This window comes from Coenobita brevimanus, unplaced genomic scaffold (genome assembly GCF_032717465.1).
Source record: "Coenobita brevimanus isolate Jiangsu-jjx unplaced genomic scaffold, ASM3271746v2 jjx.HiC_scaffold_2806, whole genome shotgun sequence".
NCBI lineage: Eukaryota > Metazoa > Arthropoda > Malacostraca > Decapoda > Coenobitidae > Coenobita > Coenobita brevimanus.
The window spans coordinates 29,367-49,210 of record NW_027643770.1 but is presented as its reverse complement, the minus strand read 5'-3'; the positions used below and the strand labels follow the sequence as shown (position 1 = coordinate 49,210).

Below are 19,844 nucleotides of genomic sequence, written 5' to 3'. Positions count from 1 at the left end.
ACTCTCAGCCCATAACCCACCAACTGGGCTAATATATGGCCCGGTCCCCTCTACAGGGGGGGAAAATCTTTGAACGAACGAACGAACGAACGGGCTGGTGACACTGACGGAGGCGGCTCTGGCCAGGCTAATCAACGCTGACCCCATTGACAAGTGGTCTCAACTCGACCCACAGCCAATTGCAAGGTAGTGTGCTTTGAAATTGTCGATGATAGTATGATGATGGTGATGATGATGATGATGATGATATAATGATGATGTGGACCTATAGCAATGTGGTATTAAGTCGACCCATAGCTAGTTGCAAGGTATTTGGCCATAGCACTTTAATCTGGTCGTGTGTATGATGATGATAATGACTGATGATTTGATTCTGCACAGCCATGACCAAGAGTTCATCGGAATTTCTCAGCCAGCATTGCGTCGTATCTTGCGTATTTCTCTTTCCTCCCCAGAGACAGGGAATATCCTTCCTTCCCATACTCTTTTCTTGTGTACTTCATATTGCTATCACATAGAAATAGTTCATGTAACAGCCCACATTGCCACAACCGGTAGGGAATGTGGGCAAACTTTGGCTGTCCCGTACCACACCACTCTGAGATTTTAACCTTCCTGTATTGCAACGTAGTATATTGATGATGTGAGCTTAAAGCAAGGTACTGTGTTAATACTGTCCTTGGGTGATGATGGGAACGGTGAGACTTGCACGGAACCACTTTGATTTTGCTAGTACTGGCCAGAAATACTGATGATAAGGGTTCGTTATTGCTTGTGTTCGTTCTTGATGATGACGTCAACCTGTTGCAAGGCAAAAAAGTCGACTTTTCTCATCCGGCTGGAGCTATAAAAGGTGGTACAGGAGAGATACTGAGATAGCATGATCAAGTAATAAGTGGCCAGTCACTAGGTGTAGAACACATCCGAGAGGGCAAGGGTAAATTTGTGGCCCTTTTTTTACTGCAGCATTTGTCGTTGTTTTGGCAAGTATCTGGTACCACTGGAAAACAGCTTTCACCACAGTTTAAAAAAACCACGACAAGCCATGATCGGCACAACAGCTGAGGAGAGAAAAAATATTGGTGCTGTTTTCTTGCCTAGCGGAAAAGTTTTGGCGTTTTTCGGGAATATTTGGCTCTATGGAAAAAATAAAAAAGAGTTCAATAGATGGAAAGTTGACAATGTTTTGGTGTTCCTCAAAGCAGGGCAATTTTACAAGCCATACTGGGCAAGAATTTCACTTACTGATACCAAATTTTAGCTGAAGTATCGTGTTCTCAGTCGATTCGCCCACTTAAGAAGAGTATCCTGTCCTTGTGTGTGTGTGTGTGTGTGTGTGTGTGTGTGTGTGTGTGTGTGTGTGTGTGTGTGTGTGAGGCAGAATCTATGACGTGTGTGTGTGTGGCGCCGCGTTGGTGCTTGTGTTGTGCATACGTCATGAAATATACCTTTTGTGTGTGTGTGTGTGTGTGTGTGTGTGTGTGTGTGTGTGTGTGTGTGTGTGTGTGTGTGTGTGTGTGTGTCTCTCTCTCTCTCACACACACACACACACACACACACACACACACATATTCACACGTACCAAAACCTCGATTAAACCTATAATTGCATTTAAGGATTTAATTTTGGTTGTCATAGGAAGTCTTATCAGGCGTGGTCATGAGATTACAGATGCTTAAAGACAGACTATTATTGTTGAATTGATGGTAACTCCAAGGGGGCTAACAGAGACTTGTTCTTTGTTGAGGTCTGTTCATGAAGATATTGTAGAAGATTCTTGGTACTGTAGCCTATGATTATTGTCGTTCTTGTTGATACTGATCTTGGTGCTTAACTCTGGTCTGCCTGGCCGAGCAGACGCGTCGGCCACAGGCAAGCACCTACGTTTGAGGGGCTGTCCTACAAGTATTGGGATTCGTTGCCCCCTTGTGCTAGACAGCGCCTCAACAGGTTCGGTCCAGGTTCCTTCCCACGGCGAGGTGTAGGGAAATATGGGGATATATGGCTCCCGGGTGTGCGCCACATCTGCACCGTCCAGGATGCACAGCGCCACCACGTGTAGGCTCACCTTCTGGGCCACAGACATGATGTAAACTGCATGAATGGCACACAGAATATCAAGGCCCTATGCAAAGAGAACTATTAAGGATAAGTGATGACAGAGATAGTCGTTGAGTTGTACTTGTGAGGTAGGAATGAGTCTCCTTGGTTACTAGTCGAGTTTGCTTTCAAGTCTGACTGCACTTGGTAGAAAAGGGTGGCGGGTGTTTGTCAACTTCGAGTAAACCCACTATAGGAGGATTTATGGTGCTCTTTACTATGCATATTTATCCCCAGTATCCCCCCCTCTCTCTCTCTCTCTCTCTCTCTCTCTCTCTCTCTCTCTCTCTCTCTCTTTCTCAAACGATCCAAGAGAATATTAATCTCCCATATGCAAAGAAACAGCTTAGGAAAAGCTACAAGGCCCGCTTAGCTAACAAGACCACGCCCTATGACTCACTAGCAGCGTCTATCTTAGCCATGTCCTGTGTGTGTGTGTGTGTGTGTGTGTGTGTGTGTGTGTGTGTGTGTGTGTGTGTGTGTGTTTTTATGCATGTCAGGATGCGTGTGTGCGTGCTTGCATGTCTCTCCATCCACCCTTCCCACACTGACGCACAAGGACAGAGTAGCATCGTGGCCACATGTTGAAAACTGTACTCTTTTCACCTTAACTTGGCCCAGATTTTCGTCCTTTTGCAGCTTAACGTAGGTTAGTGAAGGGAAAGGACAGTACTGTGGCACTACAGGTTTCCACAGCACTTCTTCTTGACTAGCGTCCCATTTTAGTGTGTACTGTTACAGCTCAGCATTCAAAGCGGAGAGATGGCAATTTTAGGCCAAGTTAGAGGAAAAGGGGTAGTCATAGTGGTTTAGAAAGGAGGTTTGAACAGGTCCCTTGCAAAGCTGGCTCAGGTAATTTCTGTGGGGGGAATGGTTTTTGTCTCAGTGATGATAGTTTGTATTTGGGGTTTGGAGGACTCTTATCTCCTTTTCCTTGGCAGTTTATTATCTCTAGTACATATCAGTATTTTCCTTCATACTTTATATAAACATAATATGTATTTTCTTCATATAATACATTCATACAAAACCGGAGTCATGGACTGACCTCTCTCTCTCTCTCTCTCTCTCTCTCTCTCTTTCGTAAGCGAAAGCATTATCATCTTTAAAAACATCTATATTTGGTTCATCCGACTGTGCACAAATAACACAATATCATGAGATCTTTCTTCTCTTGTGACAGAGCATCATTTCTCTGTTATCACATGTATTTTGGTTCATCTAGTCAGTTATTTTTATGCTTGAGACGCTTTGTATAGAGCTTAGTAGCTTGCTATGGCGCCAGTACCACCATCGCATTAATTATTCAGTAAGGATGGCCACAGTAATAGCTTTATATAAGGTTCAGTAGCTTGCCATGGGCGCAGCACTGACATCACAGTAGCTATTCAGTGAAGGTGGCCATAGCAGTAACGTTATAGAGCCCAGTAGCTTGCCATGGCGCCAGTACCATCATCACACTAATTTTTCAATAAGGGTGTCCACACTACTAACTTTATGTAGGGTCCAGTAGCTTGCCATGGCGCTAGTACCACCGTTACATTAGTTATATATTCAGTGAAAGTGATCGTAGTAATAACTTTATAGGGCCTAGTAGCTTGCCATGACACCAGTACCACCATCACATTAATTTTTCAATAAGGGTGTCCACACTGCTAACTTTATGTAGGGTCCAGTAGCTTGCCATGGCCTCAGCATCACCATCACATTAGTTATTCAGTGAGGGTGGTCGCAGTATGATGGTAGCAGGGACAACGTAGTATAAAAACAACCCCATAACTTTCCCTTGACCGATGTTCACGTACGAAATGAAGTCTGAGTCCATATTCGTAAATTTTCTTGATCTTAAGTGGCATACGATATCATTTTTTTTTATTTAATGCCAGAAAAGGAAGAAAGCAGAGTATTATCCCTAGATCCATGAAAATCCGTGCCTTTCAAATAATTTGGACAAAAACAAAATGCCAAATTTCAAGATTAATTCATTTTGAGATTTCTGCACACACACACACACACACACACACACACACACACACACACACACACACACACACACACACACACACACACCGGTAATCTATATATATACTCTGTGAGTAGACTTGACAGCCCGTTCCCAAAGGCCTGGCAGTCTTCTTACACGCCACGCACCTTGCTTATCATCAAAATGGGTGCAGTTCCTTTCCCTCAGCTGGCCTTGTGGTTGATTCCTTAGGTACTCCATATTTACTGCCGTCAGAGGGGGTCCAGATGATATCAAGGGTAGTACAGTATTCAGATCGCCCCGTATGGCCAGTCTCGCTATCTTGCTATGTAGTCTTGGTGCGGTTTTTGCTCGCGGTTGTAAATATATCTGGTAATATGGTTTTCATCTCCTCTTGTGCCTCGATTTCCTTAGGACAGATGCAGTATTTCTTACCTCGTTTGCAGCTACATTTTTCTTGTGCCTCAGTTTTCTTTAGACAGGTGCAGCATTTCTTATCTACGTTTGCATTTGTGTTAGTCATTTGCCTAGATTTCCTTTAAGACAGATGCAGTTTTTTTCCTATATGTTTACAGCTGTAGTGTCATTACCTTCGCTAACGGTGTCGGAAGGCCTTTTTCATCCGTGTCAGTCAAAAAGTTGGCATCGGATTTTAATAAAGATCTAGCGGACAGGTGGACAAAGGAGCAAGAAAGAGTTGTTTCAGTTTTGAGGTGGATCCGAGTCTGGAGTCTGGAGTAAATAGTAATTTTATTTGTCGTTGGTCAAGGCATGTGCCCTCATAGTGTTTTCTGATTTATATTGTACTGTCGGCTTCACAATGCACTGTTCACTCCAACTAGGCGTAAAAGTGCCATCATCACCATGAATGCTGAGCTATGAGAAGAGATTGTGTGTGTGTGTGTGTGTGTGTGTGTGTGTGTGTGTGTGTGTGCACTGCTACTGCTACTACAGAATAGTAATCTGTAGTTCCACCCCCAGAAAAAAAAGAACTTGCATCTACAGGCCTTTATCAACTTTGTCATGATGATGATTTGCACCCAATATATTTACTCTTCCCACACCCCAACACCTTCCCCCTCTCCTCCTGCCCCTCTCAGCCTCTAGTCTTATAACCACGGGCTATACCTTAATAGATAGAGGGTAATTCCTAATGGGGACCACCTTGAGCTGCCTTCGTCACTAAATATAATTGGTTAACGTAATGGGATCCTATAACAACCATGACCATCTAACAAGCTATTATGTGCTACCTTCGTTGAGCACCTGTGTGAAGAGAGGCAACGAAAATGCGTGTTTAAGGCCTACCAATGCTCGGTTATACAAACAACTCTCAATCCCTCCTTCTCCTCTCCAGGTAAGAGAGTGTCATAGCGTGGGCAATGATAGCTGGAACGTGTGAGGTAAGTGATAAATATGCTCCCAGATTTTAGTCCTTTTGCAGCTTGATTTCGTGTAGGTCAGTGGCCGAAAAAGACAGTGCTATGGCCCAACAACACGTCCTTTCCATAACAACGTACGTGGCCAGCATAACATTCTAGCGTTAATTTACTGTTCCCGCTCGGCATTCACGATGGATAGATGGCAGTTTTTGGCCAAGTTAGAGTAAAAAGAGCATAGTTGGTCCTCTACCTGGCCCAGCACGACGGTGGGATAAAAACGTTTGTGTAACACAGGGGCTCCAACTGTCACCCTCGTGTTTGTTGCTGTGTCACTTTGGTATCTCTAGGTTTCTCTCTCTTGTCTCCTTATTTCCCTCCTTCCATACCTTTCATTCTTTCCCTCCTCTCTACATATCTGTCTCTGCCATCGAACTTGGAAAATGCTATATCAGTTTGCTTCTCTGTTTGGTGGATAGGTGGGCTGTGGGTCAAGGAGGAGTTTATCATATTTTGAGGTGGATCCGGATCCAGATGCAAGAAATCATAAATTATATTGGCGTTAGCGGAGGTATGCACTCTCTTAACGCTTTGTATTTGCTGTGTCATTTGAGTCTCTCCCTCATTTTTCCCATCTCTCACTATTTCCTTCCTTCCGTACCTCTCATTCTCTTGTCTTCTCTTAATATTTGTTTTTGTGACATTATTTTCATTTCACTCTCCTCTCTTTGTATTTCCCTCTTTCTCTATCACTTCTCGCCATAATTTCCTCCTTCCCTGTCTCTCTCCTCATTCCTCTCCTAACCAGCCTTTCGTTCTCTCCCTCTTATTTCATTGCTTTCCTACCTTCTTCACTCCCTCTTCTCTCCATTGTTTTCTCCTTCCTTACTTCTCCTTTCCTTCCTCTTCTGTCCTGTTTTCTTTCTGTCTTACCTCGCCTTCTCACTCATTTTCTCCATATTTCCCTGTTTCCCTATCTCTCCTTCTCTCCCTCTTCTCCCCGTATTTCCTTCCTTCACCATCTCTTCCAAGTATCATGTTTACCTTCTCAAACTCTCGCTCTCTTCGTCTTACCGAAACATTTCTTTGCTTCCCTACCCCTCCTTCTCTCCTTCTTCTCTCCCCCCCTACGTCTCTCTCATTCTTTCTATATTTCCCTGCTAACTTTCTCTCCTTTTCTCCCCTTATCTCCAAATGTCCCTACTTTCCAACTCTCGTCTCACCCTCTTCCCTCCTTATTTCCTTCCTTCCCTATCACCTCTTTTCTATATTTCCCTCTTCCCCCTCGTCACTACTTTTTAAATAACGATCCCCCCCACCACCACCACACCACACCACACAACACCACACCACACCACCGTCACCACCACCACCAGTCATTGTTGCTGTGTCACTGGTCACCCTCATTCGCCACAATTGTTCTGAAATAAGAGAGAAGGGTGACGCAGGCATTGAGGTGTTGACATAACTTTCAATTATTTGCCCGTACGAAATTAGTCACTAGGGCACGATTCACTGCCTTCCAAATTAGTATCACAATGGCCACGAGTCATACCTGCCCCTTATTCCTACACCTTTCCACACCTGCTAAAATTCCTACACCTTTCCACACCTGCCCATATTCCTACACCTTTCCACACCTGCCCATATTCCAATACCTCTCCATACCTGCCCATATTCCTACACCTTTCCATACCTGCCCATATTCCTACACCCTTCCATACCTGCCCATATTCCTACACCCTTCCATACCTGCCCATATTCCTACACCCTTCCATACCTGCCCATATTCCTACACCCTTCCATACCTGCCCATATTCCCACACCCTTCCATACCTGCCCATATTCCTACACCTATCCATACCTGCCCATATTCCTACACCTTTCCATACCTACCCATAATTCCTACACCTGTCCATACCTGCCCATATTCCTACACCTCTCCATACCTGCCCATATTCTTACACCTTTCCATACCTGCCCATATTCTTACACCTTTCCATACCTGCCCATATTCTTACACATTTCCATACCTGCCCATATTCTTTTATCATAACTCCTTCGCATGTAACTGTAACTCTAATATGAAACAGACAATACTTAAAGGTGATGGAGTTAAGAGTGATGTTGAATGGGAATATGTGGAAGGGAATTTGTAGTATATTTCTGAGTATACGATAAGGGGTTAAACATGACCAAGATCCGTGGTACCTTCAGCTCAGTAGATGGCCAGAGGTTGTCACATTGTAAGGCTGATGTAACTAGTAATCAAGGAGCTTCTACTCTTTATCACCGCCTTCCCAGATTTCATTCAACCACAGCATAGAATATAAGTTATGAGTGGCCCAATTCAGTGAGATGAAGGACAAGAGAGTGTAGTGTAAATATCCCATAATTCAGTGTTCTTGGTCTCTCAGATGATGACTACACTGAGGGGTATTAGTGTAAATAAACCGCTTGCCATCATGGGCTTAGTTCTGTGGTTCAACTTACCCCATTAGATGTTCACAAAAGGACCGCTGCCCCTGTAGTGCCCTGCTACTTTTGATGTTATCTGGGGGCTGTAATTTCAAGTGGTTAGAGGGAGAGAGAGAGAGAGAGAGAGAGAGAGAGAGAGAGAGAGAGAGAGAGGAGGGGGGAGGATGTTACTTAGTTACCTGTACAGACCACCGATTTCTTAACTTACTTTTTCCAGACTGAGGGAGATGGTGGCGGTGGCGGGGGTCTACAGGCAGGCCAGTGGAGCGCCGACCCCGAGACTGGGCTGGTGACACTGACGGAGGCGGCTCTGGCCAGGCTAATCAACGCTGACCCCATTGACAAGTGGTCTCAACTCGACCCACAGCCAATTGCAAGGTAGTGTGCTTTGAAATTGTCGATGATAGTATGATGATGGTGATGATGATGATGATGATGATATAATGATGATGTGGACCTATAGCAATGTGGTATTAAGTCGACCCATAGCTAGTTGCAAGGTATTTGGCCATAGCACTTTAATCTGGTCGTGTGTATGATGATGATAATGACTGATGATTTGATTCTGCACAGCCATGACCAAGAGTTCATCGGAATTTCTCAGCCAGCATTGCGTCGTATCTTGCGTATTTCTCTTTCCTCCCCAGAGACAGGGAATATCCTTCCTTCCCATACTCTTTTCTTGTGTACTTCATATTGCTATCACATAGAAATAGTTCATGTAACAGCCCACATTGCCACAACCGGTAGGGAATGTGGGCAAACTTTGGCTGTCCCGTACCACACCACTCTGAGATTTTAACCTTCCTGTATTGCAACGTAGTATATTGATGATGTGAGCTTAAAGCAAGGTACTGTGTTAGTACTGTCCTTGGGTGATGATGGGAACGGTGAGACTTGCACGGAACCACTTTGATTTTGCTAGTACTGGCCAGAACTACTGATAAGGGTTCGTTATTGCTTGTGTTAGTTCTTGGTGATGACGGCAACCTGTTGCAAGGCAAAAAAGTCAACTTTTCTCCTCGGTCTGTAACTTTAAAAGGTAGTAAAGGAGAGATGACTGAGATAGCGTGATCGAGTTATAGTGTCCAGTCACTAGGCGTACAACGTATCCGAGAGGGCAAGGGTAAATTTGTGGCCCTTATTTTCTGCAGCATTTGTCTTTGTTTTGGCAGATATCTGGTACCACTGGAAAACAGCTTTCACCACAGTTTAAATATGTGAAGCAGAGAGATTTAAGGTAACTATAAATTAAACTTCTAAAAATAACTCGTAAAAAGTACCCTAGTGGTGCAGGTGGCCGGCCTTCTCCCGGCTGTTTGTCTTTACTTGGCACGGACGAGTACATCATATTATCTGGCTGGTAGAGAGAGAGAGAGAGAGAGAGAGAGAAGGCTCCATTTCTCACATCGTAAAGTGGAAGGTAATCTCTATCTCTCCTTATACCCTAGATAGATTGAAAGATAGATAGATGAGCAAAGATTAGTTTGCCCCTTCTACCCTAGAGCAATATAGTCTCCGTCATAACCATTCCGAGAACATCACTTCAATTTTCCTTCTTGTTACCGCCAGACGATTTTATTCAGCTTAGGAAGGATGACCTCGAATAAAAGCTTTTCGCGGTCACCTACATTCCAGTTCACGGTACTCTGAATGACAGTGGTAGCGTACGAGCCAAAATCCACCATCATTAGTCTACAGTATAGCCCTTGTTACGGTATATTTCCCTGGTGTGCTTGTAAGTGTGGTGTCGCCTTTTGTTCCATATTACAGGTTGCAGTGTAGACTTCGGAGCTCCCTTTTCTCAGCGATTTATTGCGTGTATTGCACCTCGGCCTCTTACTGGATGTTATTAGGAAAGTTGTTGTTTGTTTCTCGCTTTTTTCAGCTGGAATAATCCCTTCAGTAGGAGAGGCTTTATGTTAGAAAATAAAGCAGCGTAAAAAACGTAAATTCTGGTTAAAGAGGATCATGACCATTGTATTGTAATTGGGAACGCGAAGGGGAAGTCAAGTACTGTCCTATGATTTGACGGTAATTAAAGGGACACCTGTAATTAAAGGTGATTAGCCCACATCCCTCACTGCAGGTACGGAAAGGTGAGACGTGTCCTATCCTCATCAGGTATTTCAAAAATTGTCGTAACCAATAGGGAGCTTGTCTTTACATTTGCACTTTCAATTTTAATACTGAATCCTGCCTGCTGAATCCTGGCTGCAGCATCCAGGTGACGTCCTGTTTATTCTTGTTGTTACCAGACGATTTTATTCAGCATAGGAAAGGTCTGTCGTACTGGAGGGGTCATCTCTTCCTGTTCTATAAGTCTGTCCTGTGTTGAATAAAACTGGAAGAAAATATTAAGGAATGAAGAAGGCATCCCCAGGGTCAGAGAGTTGATCAAGCAGACCTAAGTGTGTGTGTGTGTGTGTGTGTGTGTGTGTATCTTTTTCTCACTGCCATGGACTCACCTAGGTATTCCACTGAGGCAAACATCATACCCTTATACTTAGCGGAGGGAACATATCGCAGTCAGGGGGTTCATCTGTCCATCCTCGAGTTTGGCATCAGTTGGGATTCGGAATAATCTTTTTAGTCGCGTATTCTCGTCAGGTAAGTAAGCTCCCTAACACCTTTTCCTTACCGGTTTATTTTTGCTTGCATCTCATTAATAATTCCTTGCATGTTATTTTTGCCTTCCATGATGGTGTTTAAAAGATATACGCAATATACAGGAGAGTAGTAAGGCACACTATGGAAAATAATTCGCTATGGATAAGGTGTCAGGGAGCCACCTTAACCGACGAGAATACAGGCCTTAATCCCATCAGTCTGAGCATTATTTCCTTCACTACTGCAGACAGAGTGGCACAAAAAGAAGATATGGAACGTTGTGGTGGCGCTGTGGATGTGCTGGTGTTTTTAGAGAGAATGGAGAATGCGAGACTGACTAGGAGAGTATGTGAGTGGGGTGAAGGTGGAGGGGGTGTGGGAGAAACCGAGGATGAGATGGAGGGGTCGGGTGGAGAGGTAGATGAGTGAGGAGGGTGTAAACTGGAGAGAAGGAAGCGGGATGGCAAAGGATAGAATGACCTGGAGACGATAGATTTGTAGCCACCCTTTCCTAGATTCAGGTATCTTACTATAATACTCGAAGACAAATTAGAAGAGGCCTGGTCTAAGCTGAATGAAAACGTGTGGGTGATAAGAAGATACCGATGCCGAGAAACGTTTGTATATAGAAAGGATTAATGGGGGCCTTCTAACAAATTTACAGATACCGAATAACGTTTGCATATAGATGGGATTAATAGAGACTTTCTGGTCGATATACCGACACTGAAAAACGCTTGCATATAGAAGGGGTTAATGGAGACTTTCTAACCACGTATTCAGCGTAGGTCAGACGGGTTCACCTGACAGCACCCCTCCACCTCGCTCTCTTCTGCCCAGCGAGAATAAAACGGAAAAGACGTGATCCTATCGTATCTGGGAGTCCGGGGAGGTGCCAGATTCAGTCACGTTGTTACTACACGTGCGAATTTCCCGCTACTGAATGAAATCTTCCCGGGTTAATGCCTTGAATCCCGGTGATGTCCATTCTTTTTTTTAAGTTTATTCTTGTTATTATAGTCTGTTTGTTTTCATCTGACGGAACCAGACCACTCCCACAAAGAGAATGCTAAGTCGTGGTTGCGTGAAATTCAGTGGGCCTCAGTTAAGAGATAGAAATGAGTCTCCTTGGTTACTAGTCAAATCTGCTCTCCAGCACGAATGCATAAAAAAATACCCCGCCGAATTGAAAGGGTTAAATTTGTTATCACGGAAAAGGAAAAAAAAAAAGTTTATAAGAGATAGTTTTCCACCGTTTAATCGCAGTTCCTTCTTCCATGCTTAAGAAAATAAAAAAAAATTGTCCCTCGGCTGAATAAAATCGTCTGGCGTTGGTCATAGAAACTGGTTAACTCCTTCAGTCCGATGACACAGTTTTATTTTAATTCTGTCTGTCTATTTCTGTCTCTCTGTCTGTCTCTGTCTCTGTCTGTCTCTCTCTCTCTCAAGACGATTTTAAACTTGGAAAAGACCCTTAGTGGCGAAGGGGTTAATGAAGGCTAGATATAACCCCTCCAGTTCGACAAATCCCCTTTAAGCTGGATAAAATCGTCTGGAGATTGCACGAATAAGATTACAGTACTCGTAGTGAAAGGGTTGTGTACCACATTAGCCACACCGCACACCCTCAATCCTCGAATTCTAGGACAGTGAATGAAACGAGCACTCCTCTTGCATAGCTTGGCCTGGCCAGTCGTCACTATGCCCGAGACTTCCAGCGACTCTGCTCGTGCCTGCGACCCGTTGAGGGGGGCACCAAACAGCAGATCCGTGCCGCCAGGAGCCACTTCCATCCAGGGAACCGTGAATTGGTTCAACGTGAGATCGTGTTACGGTTTCATCAAACGCCGGGACACTGGCGCTGATGTTTTCGTGCACGCTTCTGGGATCGTTGCACCAAATCCACGGCATTTCCAGCGCTCACTTGCCGAGGGAGAGACGGTGGAGTTTCGTGTTGTACAGGCTTCCAAGGGTCCCGAGGCTAAGGACGTCACTGGGCCGGGTGGTGTTGCTGTGCAAGGCTCTGCCTATGCACGGCGGCGTCACCCTGCCCAGAGACGCCAGCCAAAGGGTCCTGAAAGTGCTGGCAACACAAACACACTCGTTGCGATGTGTATCGCGACGGCTGAGGCTTTTAGTGGGGGTAGCAAGGCGGTTCTGGCTGTTCTCCTTCCTCAGATCTTTGAGGAGAACGGCCTTCCACGCCTTGCTATTCCCCGAAGCTTCACCCGCGATCCTCGTCTCCCCCCTCGTCAGGAGCGTCAGGCCCGGCGACAGCAGCCACCACCACCTCGCACGACACCGCGAAAACGGCTGTGTTTGGATGCCCCTCTCAACCGGACGACTGGCGCCACCACCATTGAACCTTCGATCACCGACCCGGAACCGTCACAGGCCATGGATATTGAGCATGGGGAGACTGTCGTGGAGGTCCGCCTTCCTTCGTCAGGAGCTGAGGAGGAGCGTGTCTCGTCCCCCGTCCCTCTAGTACATCTGGAAGCAGCGGAGCCCTCCTCCGTGCCCTCTCCATCTGCTCCTGACGAAGTGGAGGAGCCTCTTCCACCTTCACCACCGCCTGCCACCATCGCTCTCTCTTCTTCTCCCCCTCCACCTAAGGAGAAGAGGAAGAAACAAAAGAAGAAAGGGGGAAAGACCAAGAGCGACCCCTCCTCCGTTGCTCGCCGGATCGAGGCCCTCCTTCCACCACTCTCAGGGACTCATGATCTCGATGCCCGCACGGATGCGGACCTGGAAGAGCTACTCTTCTGCCTCACGGATCCGATCAACGACGAAGATACACTGCCTCTCGTCTACCAGACTTTGTATCAGAAGATCCGTGAGGCATACATCTCCAACTCCCTCTCTCCATCTGAGGAAGCCGCCATCCGTGAGGGCATCGGGTTTGATCCACCACGTGCTGCCCTCGTCAACTATATCGCCACCAGACTGCTCTCGTAACTGCTGAGCCACGCCTGATCTTGTCCTGCCTTGCTGCTTCGTCTTGCAGTTTTTGTCACCGCTATGCTCTCGTTTGAGAGCTACTTTATGCCACTTCTCTGACGGGCTCTATGTTTGCCCGTGTCCTCACCATGTTGTGAGGCAAATATCACAACAACAACAACAATGAAACGAGGTACACTTAAGAGACATAAAAGTTCTGCCTGGTATTCTGCTGCTCCCACTTAACACTTAGAGAGAGAGAGAGAGAGAGAGAGGGTGTGTGCGGGGGAAATCCGTCACTTTCCTGTATTGTATCAGAGGGAATGATTAGGGTAAGAAGCATACGAAGCCTCTCCCAGCTTAGGAATATTAGGCAACAGAGGGAAGTAAAAAGTAGAAGAGATGAGGTGAAATATTGGGTGAAGTTTTTGTGTCTGGCTGTATAGTACTGTTACACAACTACACTTTCACACACACACACACACACACACACACACACACACACACACACACACACACACACACACACACACACACACACACACACACACACACACACACACACACACACACACACACACACACACACACCTCAACCCCAGTGCCCTTTTATGCTCAGTGACCCGTACTTAGGCTATGGTGTCATGTGTTTACTTCTTTCTAGAGCTGAAAATATTGTCTGAGTATTAACCCTCTTATTCCCTGACATTTTATTATTCTAGCTATTTCCAGACGATTTGATTTAGTTAAGAGGGTCTGCTTGAAGTGGCAGGTCTTGATATAACCCTTAAGAAAGCCACGACATGCCATGACCGGCACAACAGCTGAGCAGAGAAAAAATAATGATGCTCTGTTCTTGTCTAGCGGAAAAGCTCTGGGTGTTTCTCGGCTATACTTGGCTCTATGGGAAAAGAGAGAGAGAGAGAGAGAGAGAGAGAGAGAGAGAGTTCAATAGCTGGAAAGGAGACAATGCTTTGGTGTTCCTCAAAGCAGGGCAATTTTACAAGCCATACTGGGCAAGAGTTTTACTTATTGATACCAAATTTTAGCTGAAGTATTGTGTTCTCACTCGCTTCCACTTAAGAAAAGTATCCTATCCTTGTGTGTGTGTGTGTGTGTGTGTGTGTGTGTGTGTGTGTGTGTGTGTGAGAGAGAGAGAGAGAGAGAGAGAGAGTACGAGGATGCAGACAGAAATAGGAACAAAACACATCCAGTCACTTAAACCTCAGACAGAGTACCAAGTGGAAGGGACTCAAGTTTTAGGACACATTACAAAACAAAGACCAAAGCAATGTACAGGAAAAAGCACCACTGGGCCAGAAAAACAATATACGAAAAACAATGGGGCCTTAAAATCAAAAGACAACAAGGAGGGCAGGAGATCAGGCTGTGTTGATTGCCTTGATGGTCTCCTCTATCTGACAGAGCGTTGGACACTACGGGAGTCATTTCTGGACAGGAGGCAGGAAGGAGGGCGGGAGGGAGGGCTGTTATGTACTGCCTCTTCCATTCAACACAACAGTAGCAGTTGGACCTAGTTATCTACGGGAGGATTCTCTCTCTCTCTCTCTCTCTCTCTCTCTCTCTCTCTCTCGTTTTTTGTCTGTACTACATTAGAAGGACGCATCGTGCCTATTGTGTACCCAATTTTTTAACACGAGAGAGAGAGAGAGAGAGAGAGAGAGAAAGTGTAAATTTTTCCCTGTAGTACACATCTCAGACACTCCTAAATGAACACACACACAAACACACAAACTTATATACACAGAACAGGCGAAACTTGGACTGTTACACTCGCAGACTTTCAGGCAGCAAAATTTCTTAACGAATATATAGCCGATCGAAAGTTAGGTTAGGTCACTTTGGGCAGGGTTTGGTCTGATTAGGTAATTTTTGGTTGGGTTGGCTTCAGTTCGACTAGATATAGACGGATTAGGTTAGATTGCTTTAGAATACGTCGGTTTTGATAGGTTTTGGGTGTGGTTTTATTTGGTTGGGTTAGGCTGGGTTAGGTTCGGTTGGATTAGGTCATTTTAGGCTTGACTGGGTTGGGTTAGGTCGGATATGGTATGGTTAAGTGAGACTGGGTAGGATTAGGTAGGGTTAGATGCGATTAAGCTGCGTCAGAATTTGTTAGGTTAGGTTTTGTTAGGTTATGTGAGATTGTTAGGTTAAATGCAATTAGACTGGGTTAGGTGAGGTTAAGTTAGATTAGGTTGGGTTAACTTGGGTTGGATTAGGTCATTCGAGGTTATGTAGGGTTCAGTTCGAGCAAATATTGATAGGTTATTGGAGACTGGGCTATAATAAATTGGTTTATGCATTCCGGTCTTTTGTTGGTCGGTCCTTCCAAAGTCAAACATCACAGGAGGTGGGCGTGCTTTTTTGTGTGTGTGCGTGTGTGTGTGTGTGTGTGTGTGTGTGTGTGTGTGTGTGTGTGTGTGTGTGTGTGTGTGTGTGTGTGTGTGTGCGTGTGTGTGTGTAATTCACCGGGTCGGTCAGGATCACTTGATGGTCGTGATCGTCAGCTTTTACCCTCCCGGAAGGGAGCTGAGAGCTCATATAGTCCGATCTAAGGGCAAGGCTGTGACCTTCACACACGCACACACCCGTGTGTGTGTGTGTGTGTGTGTGTGTGTGTGTGTGTGTGTGTGTGTGTGTGTGTGTGTGTGTGCTTGCTTCGTGTTTCGTCTATTTTATATATTTTGTGTGTGCCTTGTGTGACTGAAACTTTGTGTTTGTATGTTTCACATCTAGTGTGACTGAGGGTGGATTGCTTAAGAATAGCACCCTTTATAGTTACGATTGCCTCTTCCTCAGTATAGCATATGTTTTTTGTTTAGTTAGCTCTCTCTGGACGATTGTATAAGAGCTTCGTGGAAAATACTAGAACTAGAAAGATGGCAGTAGATACAGCCTTGTGTACCAGATATCCTGCCCAAGTTTCATTAGCAGATATCTTGCCCAAGTTGAATAAAGTCGTCTGAAGTAAGAATAAGCTTGAAGAGACGTTGCTGTACTGAAAGTCGTTGGATATGCCTTGTTTTACGTCTTTTCGTATGTGGCTGCGAGATAACAGACTCAGGTTCAGTCTTTTATGGGAAGCTTTAATAGATATCTCAGTGCTTTGCTTAATATGAAGGTTAATATGTCACTGGAATGTTTCTAAAGTTTTCCACCTCCTCTCAAGTAAGAGTGTTTACTGTCTATTACTCTCGTCCAGTTGGTGACATCACTGGTATATGTTTACAGCTCCCCACCTCTCAGGCATCGATGTTTATTCGTGTGTTTTACATCGGTGTTTATTAAACTCGTCCTATTGGTAATCTGTCAATGGTATGTTTTTAAAGCCTCCTAACTCCCTTTCGTGCAAGGGTGTTTATTATCTATTACACACCTCCTATTGGTAATTGGTCAATAGCACGTTTGTAGCTTCCGACATCCCTCGTGCAAGGCTTTTTTCTGCTGATTACACACACCATATTGGGAGTTGTACAAGTCCTGTCTGATTATACAATGACAACTCTCTCAAATCATTCATGGTCTTCTCACAGCCTTCATCAGCCTCTGAACCACGTAGTCTCGTCTGCTTATACTGTAGCACTCCTCATAGTCCTCATCAGCCTCCGAACTTCCTATCTAAGTCTATATTATTGTTATCCTGTGTTCTTTTTTTCGTTCTTCGTTTTTTTTTTCACTTTTTCTGGCCCCATTCTGCCTTTATGCGCTTTGTTTCAGTCTCTGCTCTCTTTATCTCATTCTCTGTTCTTTTTGCTTTTACTCTCTGCTCTTTTTCTCTTATCCCCCCTCTTTATCTCTCGTTGTCCTGCCACGGTCAGCCAGTTACAATATTTCATGGTTCATTATGCAGATACGAGGCTGTAAGTAACGAGCAGGCAAGCGACCAGGCAAGATGATATATTGTAGCCGTGGCGAATCAGGCAGACATACATGATCAGAGAATTACATATTCCATGATTAATCATGCGGGGAACACTGCTAAAACAGCCTTTCTGGACCTCATCAATCACTCGTGACATTTAGGCATTATTCCATCTCAATGGAAGGAGGCTATAATCCATCCCATCCCCAAGCCTCTCGATCCCACCACCTACAGACCCATCTCTCTTCTTAGTTGTCTCTCCAAAACCACCGAAAGAATGGTTAAAAGCCGCCTTGACTGGGTCACCCCATCACCACATAGCCACATCTTCGCCTTCACAAAAGGCAAGGGCACAGCTGAATGCCTTAGCTCATTTTTATCAGAGCTCAGGGGAGGTAAAGGCCTAGCCATTTTCATAGACCTGGAAAAAGCTTTTGAGCTGGCATGTCCCGAGGCCATCCTTGCCACCCTTGCAAGCAAGGGTGTTAAGGGTCACCTTCTGCGCTGGCTTGAAAGCTTTTTCTCAGGTCGCAAAGCCAAAGTCAGGTTCCAAGGCCATCTTTCAGAAGCATATAATCACACAAATGGCACTCCACAAGGAAGCATCATAAGCCCCACCCTTTTTAACACATTAATTGAATGCCTCCTTCATCTCGACCTGGGCCAAGGAGCCCGCCTTTTGTGTTATGCTGATGATATAACTCTAGTAATATATGGGGGGCGCTACTCACAGAAAGCGCAAAAAGCACTCGACATCCTGCATAAAAAATGTAGAGAATTAGGCCTGAAAATAAATCCGCTCAAAACTAAGGCCCTCCCCATCAAAATTCCAACCCCACCAAAACAGCTGTTCCTCAGTAACTCTCTTATAGAGTACGTCAACACCCACCGGTACCTAGGGGTATACATGGACAGAAACCTCACCTTTGACACAGAAATAAAATACCTCCGAGATATCACCAAATTACGCCTCAATGCCCTTAGATCTTTAGCTGGCAAAGGTGAAGGAGCTTCATTTAAAGTCTTACGTCTCTTCTATATTCAGACAATAAGATCTATTATTGATTACGCAGCGCCTGCCTTACCCACCATCAACCCAAAATTAGCCGACAAACTGGAGGTTATACAGAATGAGGCACTAAGAATTATGACGGGATCACCAATGTGGACACGGCTTTGCAACCTCAGAATGGAGTGCAACATCGAATCTATTAACATCAGAATCAAAGCAAGAGTCGCTAGCTTGGCAGCCAAGCTTACACGTAAAAACTCCCCCCTCCCCTTTACAACACGATTAACGGCGGCTGCTAACCTACACCCCGACATCCTAAACAACACCTGGAGTCACTGCGCCGCAAAAGCCATTCACTCCTTTTATCTAAATCCCATCATAAATCTCCCCCCAGATGAACCAAGTGTAGCGTATCATCCCCGCCCTCCTTGGGATCCCCCCCTATTCAATCTTATCATTACAAGCTCTCCCCCTAAAGCCCTCACTCCCGTACAACAATTACGCCAAGAGAGCTTAATGCAAATTGCCTCCCTCACCTCCCCCAACTCATCAACCTACTATACAGACGGCTCTGTGAATAACAATAAAGCAGGTGCGGCAGTCGTATGCCGAGAACACTCATTTGGCCTGCGTGTATCAGATGGAGCCTCTACACTCCAGACTGAATTAATTGCAATTCTTACCGCCATGGACGATGCCCTAGACATCAACCCAACATCCCACACAATCATCCATACAGACTCCGCCAGCGCAATACAAACGCTAAGAAAACAGGAGCCGTCTGATAACACTCATTTAATTACTGACATAATCGCCACCGCGCAAAAAATACGAGATGCTGGCGGAACTATAACAATTAATTGGATACCCAGCCATGTAGGTATCAAAGGGAATGAATTGGCAGACCAACTAGCCAAAGAAGCCACGGAATATTCACACGTTCAGATTGACATAACACCGAGCCTCACTCAGATCAAAAGAACAATTAAAAGGCAGGCAGCAACAATCAACCGTTCAGAACACGAGCATCAAGTCCAGGCGGGCTCCCCTTCTGCAATATGGTATGCTGCCGCTACAAAATATGAGCCAATAAATGCTATTAACAAATTCAAAAGCAGAACACTTAAAAATATACGACGCCTCCGCTTGGGATATAAGTGTAAAGCCCATATACTCACAAATGAGGCACAACCCAGCACGTGTGAAAACTGCAACACTGATACCCCATTCCCGTTTCTCCACTATATTCTCAGCTGCCGAAACACCAATAAATTTAACAGACCTGTCAATCTCCCCAACCCAGATACGCCTCGCATTAATACGGCAGCCAGCCCCGAGGAGACACTTAAACAAGCAGCTGCTGCAGTGATTGCTAATACACCCATAACAACCCTAGCAAACATCACTGCACACTTCCCCCCACCCTTTTAAAATCACTCAGTCAGGCAGCCACAACTG

General features: G+C 45.1%; 1 protein-coding gene across 1 annotated transcript; it reads left to right on the top strand.

Moving 5' to 3' along the window:
• Positions 1-17,651: 17,651 nt before the first annotated feature.
• Positions 17,652-19,817, top strand: LOC145390082 (uncharacterized). Its single transcript, XM_080265151.1, has one exon. It carries the CDS (start codon positions 17,652-17,654, stop codon positions 19,815-19,817), a length of 2,166 nt encoding a protein of 721 aa, XP_080121277.1.
• The last annotated feature ends 27 nt before the right edge of the window (positions 19,818-19,844 follow it).